The sequence below is a fragment of the Lichenostomus cassidix genome, unplaced genomic scaffold (assembly GCF_008360975.1).
Source record: "Lichenostomus cassidix isolate B80296 unplaced genomic scaffold, HeHo_3.0 HiC_scaffold_463, whole genome shotgun sequence".
Classification (NCBI taxonomy): Eukaryota; Metazoa; Chordata; class Aves; order Passeriformes; family Meliphagidae; genus Lichenostomus; species Lichenostomus cassidix.
In genome coordinates this window covers 4,475-17,377 of record NW_028148033.1, presented here as the reverse complement: position 1 = coordinate 17,377, position 12,903 = coordinate 4,475, and the positions used below count along the sequence as shown (strand labels likewise).

Sequence of the window (12,903 nt, the reverse complement as noted above, 5' to 3'; positions counted from 1 at the left end):
CAAATCTTCCCTGAGCTTTAATAATTACACTATTTTAAACGCACATTAAAAAGAATAGATACCAGATGGAAACAGCAAGCAGAAAAAGAGAAGAAAAAGCTTGAGTTAGGGAACTCCAGGCTTTTTCTGCTGTCAGTTTAAGATTGTGATCTTCCAACCATTAAGAAAAGTATCAGTGTTCCTAAAGAATGTAGGGAATTAAACGGTTATAAAATAGACGGAATTAAAGTAAAATGCCTTTTGTAAACATTCAGTTGAAAACTATGCCTGTGTACCAGACAGGAAAACAATAAGCAGTTTCCTGATTAAGGTTACTGAAAACCATACCCAGTAACTCCTTCCAGCTGAGTATGAACATTTGCTATGACATAACCGACCAACTAGAATTCCCAGGACAATGCTCTGCAGATTAACAAGGAGCTATCACTAAGTACAGAGCCCAGAAGGAGAGAGGCTTTCAAACTTCCTTCAGGTGCAGCTTCCTGTGCTTGGTAACAACAGGGCAGAGAAGTGGGAAAGAACTTTGACATGGATTTGAATTTTTAGGGAAGGATGTTTATCCAGGTGCCCACGGTGTATCCCAGCACAAGAAGTGACTTACTGGCCTTTCTGAGCATAACTTTCAGGAATAAATAATTTTTCATTTGCTGGCCCTGAAGTAGCTGAACCATGTTCCGCAATTACCAAACACAGGCTAAAACAACCTTTTCCACAAATCTTCAAAAGGTTTTATGTGTGGCACTAAACCTGTTCACTACATTATTGACTGCACACTTATTCCCAATCCACACTACACAGTGCCTTGTGAATACTGCTACAAAAGTCAAGCAGATTACTTAAACACATAGTAAGAAGAAGCTGTATCAGAAAAAAAAAAAATCAAAAATAGGAGAAAAGCATCCACTGTTCACCTGGACCATCATACAGCTGCGGCAACCACATCAGTCACTGCCAGGCCTCTAACAGGTGCTGTCTAGAGAAAACTACTTCCATGGTATGAAAGCTTTCTACAAAAGAGTCAAAATCAAGCCTAGGAATGCTGTACAACCAGGTGCTTTGACTTCCTCAAGAACACAAACATTTTATAATTTAGGTATTTCAAAAGCCTATGTATAGGCCTTATGGTTCTCCTCTGCACTTCTCATTTTAGTATCCTCCAACAAAGGAAAAAAAAGAGGGCAAGATTTTAGGTAAATATCTCATGTATTTTTCACTTAAAACACATAAAAACAACTCTGCAATGCAAGACATCTTGCTCCAAATATTACTCATTTTATGACAAGACAAATCAATACAGAGTCTCGAGGAAGTTAAAAATACAGGGACAAAATAAAGCCAAAAATTAAAAAAACATCAAAAATCTCAAACCAATTATGATATAACATTTTAGAATATAGAATTTATAGTTATGAAATGGAACACAGAGACTTAGCTTGTCAATGAGTTATCATGTGTTCAAAATAGAGTTGTTCAGAACCAAAGAAATAAGACGATGTTGGAAACAATTTTAAGAAAATTTAGTGGACATGAGAATAGACATGCATAATGAAATGTAATTAAATGTGTCAAATTCTCTCAACAGATAAAGATAAGAAAATGTCTCTTTTTCTTATCTCATTTAAATTCTCATTTCTCAGAAGCCTCTCCATCAGCAAATAGGAAAACCCAGCAGTTTCTTCTTTACATCCCACAAATAAATGGCTCAAAAAATGTCAAGTCTGACACCTTTCTACACAGTAGTTATCAAAAGAGATCAACTTACAGAGGACAGCCACAGCTCCAGACTCAAACATGAGACATTCTTCAGAGATGGAAAAAGCAGGACTTAGCTTGCCTGAAGGCATTTCCACTGCTAATTTCCAGGCTTCTGTTGGAAACGCCTGGGAGGCTGTGCAGAGTCTGGGAATTAGCCCATGAAGGGTGATCTTTAAAGCAGTTGGAACGCTGCACTCGTTGCATGTTTGTTTCTCTTGGAGTCCCTAAAGGCAGTTTCAAGGATATTTTTTGTTTAGTACTTTAAAGTTTCCTCTAGCTTTTCGTGTCTGCACAGCTTCCTCTCCGGAGCTGCGAGGAAGATCCAGTGAGTGAGATGAGACTCTGAAAGCTCTGAACACGACTAGAAATCCAGCTATCAAGCTGAATAAAAAACACCTTACACCCAGTGAAACCAAAACCATACTAAATGTCACTCTTCTTTTGTAGAGCTCTGGGAGTAGTAGCATTACATACTGGTTTGGGAACAGCCAGAATCACACTCCCGCAATCCTGGGAAGTTCTGGCTCTGGAGAGCCTGCTGCTGGCACCTGCTGGAGCCAAATTCATCTGGGGGGTTGGTGGCCGGCGTCTCCATCGGCACCTTCGTGGCATCCCTAGGCGGCTGTCCCGGGTCACCCGGGACCCAGGCAGTCCCAAGCAGAGGCTTCTGCAGCACCAACATGTGACCAAGGACCGGGACTGCTCTCTTGCTCCTGGAAGGAAAAAAAATGCCCTAATCACTGAGGGACAGGACATGATGTAGGGATGAGGCAATAACACCATGGTGTGATTCCATCAGGGAAGAGCCCGGGATGGCTAATTAAAATGATTCAGGGGTTTGAAAAGCAAAGGTGACGGGGCTGCGAGGCATTTTGGGGAAAAACCCATCCAAACCCGAGAAATTTTAGGACCCAAAGAACACAGGTTTTTCAATGGAGCCACAGCTCAGCTGATCCCAAAGACTATGTGTATCCACAGTTTTCAGGGTGTGGATAATGCCTTAAGACACAGGTTGTCCTGTGACCACCTCCCACTCACAGTATGCTTGGGGCAACTCTTTTATTTTTGCATGTTAAACTAATAGGAGGAACGTATTCCAGGTCTTTGGGATTTCTCTGAGCACAGTCTGGCAGCTGAGAATGCCCTTTATACAGAACTCCAAGGAAATTGGACATGAAAAGAAGGTACTACCAAAGCTGAGAAGCAACATGGATGACAACACCTGCTGATGTCAAAAAGTAAAAGTGTCAAGATGCCAGAATGAGCCCCATCTGGGCAAGTACGCAAGTAGAGACTCCCTGCTGCCGATACGGCTCAGAGCAATGCTGAGAAAGCATCAAGACAGAGCAAAACCCTATGAGACGGAGCGCCATCGCAAGCAGCGTAGCCGCGGCGGGCGCAAGCAGCGTAGCCGCGGCGGGCGCAAGCAGCAGCGCTGCCGGCGAGCCTGGCAGCCAGCCGGCAGGCGCTGAAGCAACAACCGCAGCGGTACGAAAGCCAGCGTGGTGACCACGGCGGAGCCTCCAGCCAACCGCAGCCACGGCGGGCGCATGCTGTCTCCAGCCGCAGCAGAACTCAACAGCAACCGCGGCAGGCGCAGCGGCGCGTGCCGGCAGGCCTCGCCAGCCAAACGCGGCGGGCGCAACCAGCGTCATTACGGCGAACTCAACAAGCTGCTAACCGCGGCGGCGCAACAATACCGTATTACGGCGACTCGTGTGTGGCCGAATTTCAACACAAACCTGCCCAGCCAAAGTTCTAGTCTGCGGAACGTTGAGGCTGATGATGCTGAAGCCTCCACAGGAATAGCACATGATAATGAAAAGCAAATCCTGACACCAAGTTACTTCCAAAGCTATTAAAAGGATGCTCAAGAAGCTCAGCAGGCCTAGAGAAGGAGGCAATGAATGCCAGATGACTATGGCAATCACTCCTGCCTCTAAGGATCACATCCAGACTCAAAGAAAGCCGATGACAAAAAGCTCACAAGAACGGGGACGTGGCTCGGAGCTTCCCTGCCCTGCCCAGCAAAGGCTCAGCTGATGCTGAGGAGAAAACCTCTCCCACTACAGTCCTCTCCTCTAAGCTAACTTCAAATTGCCTCCTGTCATCACAAAGGTTTTTTCCTTGTCCTGACCACCACTCCTGACACTTAGCTTTCACAAGACAAGCGAACACAATCCATCCCCAATGGGAGCAAGGCAAAACCTCAGAAACTGGTAACTTCCATCATCTACCTGCTTTTAGCAGCCTTTGATTAAAGCAGATCCTCATTCCTTTTGCTTAGAAAGTTATTATAGAACGCAACAAAAAAACCCCTGAACCTTATTCTATTACACCCATGAAGCTTTTTTTTACTTAGAGTGCAACAAAAAAAAAAAAAAACACAGGTGAAAAAAACTCGGGGGTAGAAAAGTTGGGTATAGGGCACTCGGGTAGATAACTTGGGTACAGATTTGGCTGAGGGGGCAAAAGAGCAGAGGAAAGGGAAAAGATACATTCATGTATTAAGAGCAGTTTTAATTCCATAGACGTTTTAGGGTAACATACAGCCGGGGAAAGCTGTACATTGCTGAGGAAAAGCTGTTCAGATACTTGTGAAGAACCCTAAAAAAATATTAGCAAGAGGTGGCAAAGAGCCCAAAGAGCCTTTTAAGAAATGATATGTGGTGGTAAGAAAAGGTTTCAAAACATGTAAAAATCCCCTGAAAAGCCCTTCTGAAATTGTGTCTCAAGACAGCTGTAAAAATGACGGAGAAACTCTAAATAAAGTGCTGAGAACGTGCCGAAAAAGCTTCCATCGTTGCCGTGGTGATAGGTGGTGTGGGGGCGTGGCTGTGGGCGGAGCAAATGGGCGCCGAGGGGCGTGGCTGTGGTCGGGCGAGTGACGTCAGGGACGGGGCGGGCAGGGGGCGGGGCAAGAGCGGGATGACGTCAGGGACAGGGCGGGGTGAGGGGGCAGCGAGGGGCGCCTTACACTAAAGGATGCTCCCTCTGCTGCGAGCTGCATCCGCTCCCCCCTCGCTCTCCTTGCGGGAGCTGCAAACGGACAGCAGTGGCTCCTGTTGCACTCCGCACCTGTGGCTGCTCCCTCGGTCCATCTCTTTGCACGGCTACATTGCTACAAACGTGCCACGCTTCACATTCTGTGACACATCTCTATGTGCCATTTAAACACTCAGCTGCTCTGTTTTCCTCTCGCTAATGGAGACGCTTCTAATTTCAAGCACAAAAGAGAAAAGCCCTGTCCCTTTTTCTTACCATTAGCACTTCAGAGAGAACTTCACGCATTTTATTACAATTCATTAGGCAGGTCTATTTTCATGTCCACTCCGCTTGCTTAGAATTCCTTCCAACACCACCTTATTTCTTTGCTCATGCACAACCCTCTTTTACAGGCACGATCACCTAGGCACAGGCTAATTCTCTGTGTTGCCTAACTACAAGTACTATATTGTTCAATGTTATCTCTTCATTTTTATTTATCTAGTTTTCTGTGATTTTGGAGAGCCTTGGGAGTTTTAGCTTCTCATTGCACCTGTATTTTTAACCTCCCTCCACTGTATCCCTTGATTTCCCTAATAATGAAACGAGGCATAGTTGGAGCCAGGTATATTGCATTGCAAATTTATTTGTGCATTGGCACAAAAGGTCCACCTGCACAGGTAGCAAACAGGTTTGCTGCAAGACATAAGTTTTGAAGATCTGTTCAAAAGGTGGCTTCCTACCATGCTTAGCAGCCATGGAACATGCTTCACCTGGCGTCCCCACAACAGCCACCCACGCTATAACTGGGAACACCACAGTTCCACCATCCCCAGCACAGATGCAGATGGTGATCTTTGGTGAATTCTTTCTCCGGTGCCAAAACCACATTGAAACACCCAGAAACCACAACCTCATCACTGCGATTGAAGTACATCACATCTATACCTTCAGATGCCCACTGGTCTCTGGCATCCTGGGCCGGGATATCTTGCCAGCAGACAGCCTACAATGCAAAATTGATGATGGCTGCAAGAGCTGCACCAGAAATCCTCACTCAAGCAATAATAACTCATTCTGTCTGCCAGTCACCACCCACTTCACACCTAACCTTGACTGCTGACAGCTGGCAATACTTCCTAAGGAATAAAACAAAAGAAGGCAAAGAATAACCCTGTAAAAAAGTCACCATTTCACCTCCCCCTGCCACAAAAAACACTGACTGACCTTCCTGTGGGGACCCACTGAGACCCTCGCAGTATGGGGCACTGTTTCAATCCATCTGCATCTGAAAGAAATTCATTGCAAAAGTCAAAGCGTGACAAGGTAACATAACATTTCTTGGCAATCTACAGATACCACCTACACTCTAACTACACCCTACAGCACAAATTTCAAGTCCCTGGGGGGCAACTCTCCCACAGATCACACACATAAGGCCAGTGACCGGGGGGTTTGGGATGGTTGCACACTGCAGGCTCCACTGGCTCAGCCTCTCAACAAATTAACATTAACATTAGTCCTGTTACACCTACACAGCAGACCCCGCAGCAGGGCAGAGCAGCTCCAGGCCAAAGACACACAAAAACACACACACACACACAGACACAGACAGGACACGCAACAAGGGGACACGACAATGAGAGAAAACTCTCAGTGAGATGACTGCAATGATCAAGAGGATGCGGAATGAGATGACCCGGGTGAGACTGATGGTGAGCCAACCAGGCCCAAAGAACCCTGCCACAAGATGCTAACACAATCACCTTAAGACAAGCTCGCCAAAATGGCAAAGATGGATGCCCGGGAATCGCAAAGATAGGGAGAAGATTCCGACCGCAAACTCTTACAAGTCCTAGCCTGCTATAATGGATCACTGCCACGTACAGCTGTTGATACAGCTCAGAACAAGACCGTAAAAGGCATCTGACTCGATGCTTCCAAAGAGATGCAGAGATTCCGATGCGCACCCGAACTCGGGATTTGAAGGTTCAAAGATATCGGCGCCAAGCCGAGGAACACAGAGATCAGAGATAAGGATGGCCTGGCATTTTTGATAATCCCCTCAAAGGGGTAAGGAAAAAGATACGACGCAAGACACACAAAAGACAGGGAACACACAGTAGACAAGTGACACAACATGCACCGGGCCTGCTCTGCCCTACGCACCACTGTGTTGTCATCAAAAGTCAGGCTCTCCCTTTACGTGACCTAAGGGACCCTTTTTGGGACATCCCCGTTGCCAAAGCTAATACAAAAATCCCTCCCCGTGAGTCCCAGCCCAGCACCCAGCTTCCATCCCCTCTGGGGGTCATAGCCCTCGACTTATCTCTCGGACATGCAGGGATGTGAATCTGTGTCCAGTGACAAAGAATGCGTCCTTGCCGTCGTGTAAGTTCCTGCTGTCACCGAGCTGCTCTCTCTCAGTTGGCTACAATAAAGAAAGCCAAACATCCATGTGTGAGCTTAATAGCACATCAACCAAAACCCGACAATCCCGCTACTTGCCGTCTCCTAGGAACGCCTGGCTCCGGAGGACGCAGGCTCCGGCCGCGCTCGGAGGCTGATGCTGCCATCGTGGGGTATACCTGGGTTAAGAAGAGACAAAGTGACGTGGCATTGATGAAACCCGAGTGGAACCTCCCTCCTCCTCCCTACCTCCCAAACTCACCGCAAATCCTCACCTGTTGCCTAACCCAGTCCACCGGCTTGTCAGCGAGGGCCTTCAGCCCTGAGAGGTGTAATACAACTGGACTGCCTAAAACAAACAACAATGGATGCTTAGAGCTTAGCACACTGCCACATAGCACTCACCTAATAGTTACCCCATCCAAACACCCAGTCACCCAAGTCGCCTCTATTCCTTGGCATGCCCAGGGTAGCAGCAGCACCTGCAAAGAAACAAAGACAAAAACTCCACATTGAAACACTGAAAAATTACACCCTCTCTACTCCAACTGAAATACACCACATCTATACCTTCACTGTGCACCCGGTTGGTCTCTGTTATCCTGGGCCAGGACATCTTGCAAGTAGACCACCTAAAAATGCACAAATGACAATGGATGCCTGGAGCTGTGCCAGAAATTGAGAACCAAGCAACAGTAACGAATTCTTGTCTGCTGGTCACTGCTCACCTCACTCCATTGGCCTTGACTGCTGACATCTAGCATTACTTCCTAAAAATACAAGCAAAGAAAAATGCTTTAACAGAGGCACCAGTTACACCACCCCCAAAAAGGCCCTCCTGGGGGAGAAAGGGCAGAAGAAAATGGAAAAGCGCATCCTGACGTACAGTCCAAGAGCATCACGTTTCTGCGGTTGTTTCCATCTGAAATCAAGTGACCGTGACCACTTTCCACTGGGGTCTCTGTTGTATTGGACAAGCGGTTTGAGTGCTGCACACCACCTGTAAAACAAAAATCATCACCTGCAACAAAAAAAACCATCACCACCACAACTCCGGTAGTACCTAGTTCTGCTCAGGAATCAATACTCTCCTCCGTTTGTGTGGGGTATACATCCTATTCCCCCACCTCTGCAAAAGAATTATTTGTCAAAGTCACCCAGACACACAGGGAAAGCTTAACCCTTCCAAAATTCTCATTTCTCAATGCAAAATGCCTAGGATCCCACAACAGCATGTGTTAAGACAAACGACTAACAAACTGCAAGGTGCTGCTGTACCGCTCCCTGCCATCTCCCCCAAACCCTGTGCATAGACCGGCCACGGTTGCTCTGCCTCAGGCGTGGCTCGGGTGGCCAAGCAAAACGACAGATTACTTGGCAAACCTTCTCTCTACTCCACCTACCCCCCAGTCTATTGCACAGGGCAGAGCAGTTCCAGGCTAAACACTGACACAAACACCACATGCTACAGTGCGGCGCAAGGATGATAAAAGGAAAAACCTCTCGGCAAGAAGAAAGAAGGCAAGGATCGAGACGACGCCAAAACAGATGACACATGGTACGGCGATGGTGGACGGAGGAGGCTCTAAGGAGCCAAAGAAAAGATTGTAACAGAGCAACCTGTTACAAGAATAGTCAGTCACAACGATCAAGAAGGCTGCGAGATAACGCCACGTTCAGAATGCTCCACGTATCCTTAAAAGCCCTAAGACCTTACAACTCACATCTGGAAAGGATGGATGGCAATACAGCCAGGAACAAGACCTCAAAAGACATCTGACTCCATACTTCTAACACGCGATTCCAAGACACGGCCAAGACGACCGGAATAAGAACAAATGATGTCGGCATCAGGCCGAGAAGCACGAACGTTCGAGAACTTAGAGATGACAGGCGGCGCTTACGATAAGGCCCTTGAGGGCAAAAGGCAGAGGCAAGTGATCCGAGACATCCCAAAGACACACACGGCAGACAACAAAAGACACCAGACAAGACAAGACGGACTGGAACTGCTCTGCGCTGTGCGCCCTTATGGCTCCAACCAAAGTAAAGCTGCTGCTGCCTCTGGCTCTACTAAGAGGTCCCTTAGAAGACATCTCTTGCCCCATGCTAATTTTTAGATCTGTCCCAGGAATTTCCAACCCGCTACCCTGCTGTCATCCCATCTCTGTGTCGTGACCCCACACTTATCTTTTTGATGACTGGCAGTGTGAAACCACATTGGACACGAAATGAGTCTGCCTCAGTCCTGTCGGAAGGCCCCGTGATGGCCGGCTAGCTCCATGGTAGGCTGTGATAAAGAAAACCAAAATCAATGCACGAGTTTAGTGGCACGTGGCACAAATCCCCACAATCCGGCTACTTGCTGTCTCCTAAGTGCACCTTGGCCCTTGAGTCTCCAGCTTCGTCCCCGCTTGAAGGCTGTGGCTGTCATTTTTATGGACACCTGCATCAGCGAGAGACAGAGTTACACAGTGTTCCAGGGGGGAATGTATTCATTTTCCTTAGGACATGTACGTGTACCTCCTACTCTAGAGGAAAAGTCTCAGTGTCCATTCAGGGACCCCCTACTTCCCACTGTGCTGCCTTCAACCCCACCCCCCTGTAATTTCCAGCCCAGTACCCTGCTCACACTCCCTCTCCCTGGCATGATCCCCACCTTCCTTACAGGAAGCCTCACTTTTGGATGGCATCTTTGATGTGAAGCAGGTACCTCTTGTGACATGATGAACCCGCTGAAAAAACTTCAAGCATCACACTCTACACAATTGGGACCTGCAAGCTGTAATGTTTCGAAAAAAAACCAAACGCAAGAACAACAACAACCTACAATCAATAAACCACAGTTACAGAAATAACTTTAACAACTCTCAAAACATATTACAACCTAAAATAATGAACTTCAGAATTACTCACAGCGTTCAACATATCTTCCCACACAGCACCTTCGGAGCCTTTGCTTTGAGATGCCAAAAGCACCCTGGCTGGAAAAGCTGAGATGAGCTGAAAACGCTCCTTCCTTAGTAATGAGAGACAGCTCAGTTCCTAGCAGACCGCACAGAGAAAATCTAACTCTTGCACAAAGGCTGGGGTGAATATACCCCTGGCTGGGCCCTCCTCTCATTCCCAGCATGCCTGAGAAAAGGGAGGGGTTTAAGCTTAGAGAAAAATCTCTCTTTCCATAATTGTCTGCATTCAAAGGATGGGGAATCACCTTCCCCTGCTATTTTATTGGTTAAACGGAAGGAAAGCCTGCTTTTCCCTGCTGTTAGGAGTATCAAGCACTGATCCCCTCGAGTCCCGAAAATATCCATAGCCACCCTTCCCAGCAGCCCCTTCGTGCCCCTGCTCACTAAGTGTGTCTCATTGAATAGTCTGCCCAAACCCCCCTCCTCCAAAAAACCACAAAAACAAAACCAAAAAAAACCCCAAAACCAAGCCCAAACTAAAGCCAACCAAACAAAAAAATCCTCCAAAACTCCCAAACAACGAAATACAAAACAAAAAAAGCCACAAAAACCAAAATCAAAAAAAAGCCAAGAAAAACCAAAATCAAACAAAGCCCTAAACCCACACAAACACCCACAACCCCCCCCCCAGAAAATAATAAAGAAAGCAGGCTACAGAAATACCAAAAACCAGCCTACAAAAACTAGGTTCCAAAACACCAAACCCCCCCCAAACAGAATCTGATTCCAAAATACCAGAATAAGCTAGTTTCAAAAAAACAGAAAAACAAATTTCAAAACATCAGAAAAACAGTTTGCAAAACGCCAGTTCTGAAGTACCAGGACACCAAGTTCCAAAACGCCAAAAGAATTCTATTTCAAAAGAGAAGGGGAGAAGGCTGGTTCTTTTCCACAGAAAAGAAAGCCTGGCATCCCGGTGTTTTAGGGGCAGACAAAAGGCTGTGAAGGGGCAGGAACAAGCAGCAAGACTTTTCTCCACCTGACCCACCCCACTCCAAGGAGCAGCAAGAGCTTCTACCTGTACCCTGGTACCAAAAGCCTCATACAGGAGCAAGCCTTGCACATTCTTAACCCCAAAGCCATACAAAAGTTTGTTGTTTTTCTCACTTTTATTTATAACATCTCTAAGTTATAATGCATAACACCCTAATTAGAGGTGCCAATAACAGTCACATGAGTCCCAATGAGTCACACATTCATATCATTAGTAATCTTCCCCACCCCACTTAGTTACATGTGGAATACTACTTAGCAATTGGCAAGGAACAATCCAGCAAATTAACAACAAATTATTCAAATTACAACGGCATGCTGCCAAAACACAAAGTTATATTTCTTACCTGGTTTCAGCCCTTTTGCTTGATGCAGCTGCATAGAGAAAAAAAACCAAAAAAACAAAAAAAAAAACAACAAAAAAAACCACAGTAATTCCCATGAAGAGTTTTCCTCTCAGACAAGCCCTTCACTCAGCATAAAGGTAAGTCAGAGGAGCCAAAGAGCTACAGCTCCTCTGAGGGCTTTTATACCCAATGGTATTTGCCTCCTCCCTTTTCTCAGGCATGCTGGGAACGAGAGGTGGGCCCAGCCAGGGGTATATTAACCCCAGCCTTTGGCCAAGGGGTTTATTTTCTCTCAGGGATTCACTGGAGTCAGAGCTGTCCTCTCATTTCAAGGTAAGGGGCTTTTTCAGCTCATCTCAGCTTTTTTCCAGCAGGTGCTTTTGGCATCTAAAGCAAGAGAGACTTTGAAGACACCGTGAGGAAGATAGCATTGAATGCAGTGAGTATTTAAGTTTGATATTTTGGGTTGTATGTTCAGAGTTGATAAGATGCTTCTGTGTTTTGTAATTTACCAGAATATGTGGTTTTGTTTTGGTTTTCTTTTTTTCAGAAGCATTGGAGCTTCCTAAAATTCCCAATTGTGTTAAGGGTGATGCTGGAAACTTTTTCATCAGATTCATCGTGTCATAAAAGGGACCTGCTTCACATCAAGGATGCCATCCAAAGCTGAGACTTCCAGAAAGTAAGGTGAGGATCACTATAGGGAGAAGAAGAGAGAGCAGGGCACTAGGTTAGGAATTACAGGGGGGTGGGGTGAGGGGTTGAAGGCAGCACAGTGGGAAAGAGTGTCCATTGAGGGGCCCCGTAAGACTTTTCCCCACGAGCAGCAGGTGCACTTATGTGTTCTAAGGCGCATAAATGCATGCCCCCCTCACAGTAACAGCACATTACTCCATCATTTGGTAACCCAGGTGTCCATCATAATGACAGCCACAGCCTTCACATGGCGATGAAGCTGGAGACTTAAAGTCACAAGTGCACTTAGGAAATGGTGAGTAGCCGGATTGTGGGGATTTGTGCCATGTGCTATTTAACTCATGCACTGACTTTGCTTTTCTTTTTCCTAGCCAACTAAGAAGCTAACCGGCCATCACGGGGCCTTCCGAGAGGGCCGAGGCAGACTCATTTCATGTCCAACATGGTTTCACACAAAAATTGGGAAAGATAGGAAGCAGGTAAAAAAGCAGAGTAGATGGGAAGCTGTTAGTGCGGGTAAAAAGTGGACTACATAGGAAGATGGTATTGCGGGTTAAAAAGTGGTAAAGGTAGGAAGCTGCTAGTGCGGGTAAAAAGGGGAAAGAGAAAGCGGGTGGTGCGGATAAAAAATTGGGGAAGATAAGAAGCGGGTAAAAAAGCGGCGTAGATGGGACGCCGCTGGTGCGGGTAAAAAAGCGGCGGAGATGGGACGCCGCTGGTGCGGGTAAAAAAGCGGCGGAGATGGGACG

General features: G+C 46.5%; 1 protein-coding gene and 1 long non-coding RNA gene across 4 annotated transcripts; one reads left to right on the top strand and one right to left on the bottom strand.

The window, feature by feature from the left end:
- Window positions 1-1,956: 1,956 nt before the first annotated feature.
- On the bottom strand, window positions 1,957-8,607 carry LOC146420272 (uncharacterized). 2 transcript variants are annotated; one of them, XM_085048441.1, is made up of 12 exons: window positions 8,032-8,607; window positions 7,878-7,919; window positions 7,720-7,781; window positions 7,587-7,631; window positions 7,425-7,498; window positions 7,245-7,328; window positions 7,066-7,171; window positions 5,968-6,028; window positions 5,852-5,879; window positions 5,689-5,746; window positions 2,230-2,468; window positions 1,957-2,064 (listed from the first exon to the last, which is right to left on the bottom strand). In XM_085048441.1, the coding sequence occupies exons 2-12, from the start codon at window positions 7,904-7,906 to the stop codon at window positions 2,029-2,031; spliced, it is 822 nt and encodes a 273-aa protein (XP_084904567.1). In that variant the 5' UTR covers window positions 7,907-7,919; window positions 8,032-8,607; the 3' UTR covers window positions 1,957-2,028. The 2 variants fall into 2 exon arrangements, with proteins under 2 accessions (XP_084904567.1, XP_084904569.1); XM_085048443.1 differs by lacking the exon at window positions 5,689-5,746 and having other exon boundaries at window positions 5,847-5,879.
- Window positions 8,608-11,572: 2,965 nt separating this feature from the next.
- On the top strand, window positions 11,573-12,607 carry LOC146420271 (uncharacterized). 2 transcript variants are annotated; one of them, XR_014849222.1, is made up of 4 exons: window positions 11,573-11,897; window positions 12,009-12,140; window positions 12,370-12,449; window positions 12,526-12,607. It is a non-coding gene; the product is annotated as an uncharacterized LOC146420271 (long non-coding RNA). The 2 variants fall into 2 exon arrangements; XR_014849221.1 differs by having other exon boundaries at window positions 11,577-11,897; window positions 12,009-12,145.
- The last annotated feature ends 296 nt before the right edge of the window (window positions 12,608-12,903 follow it).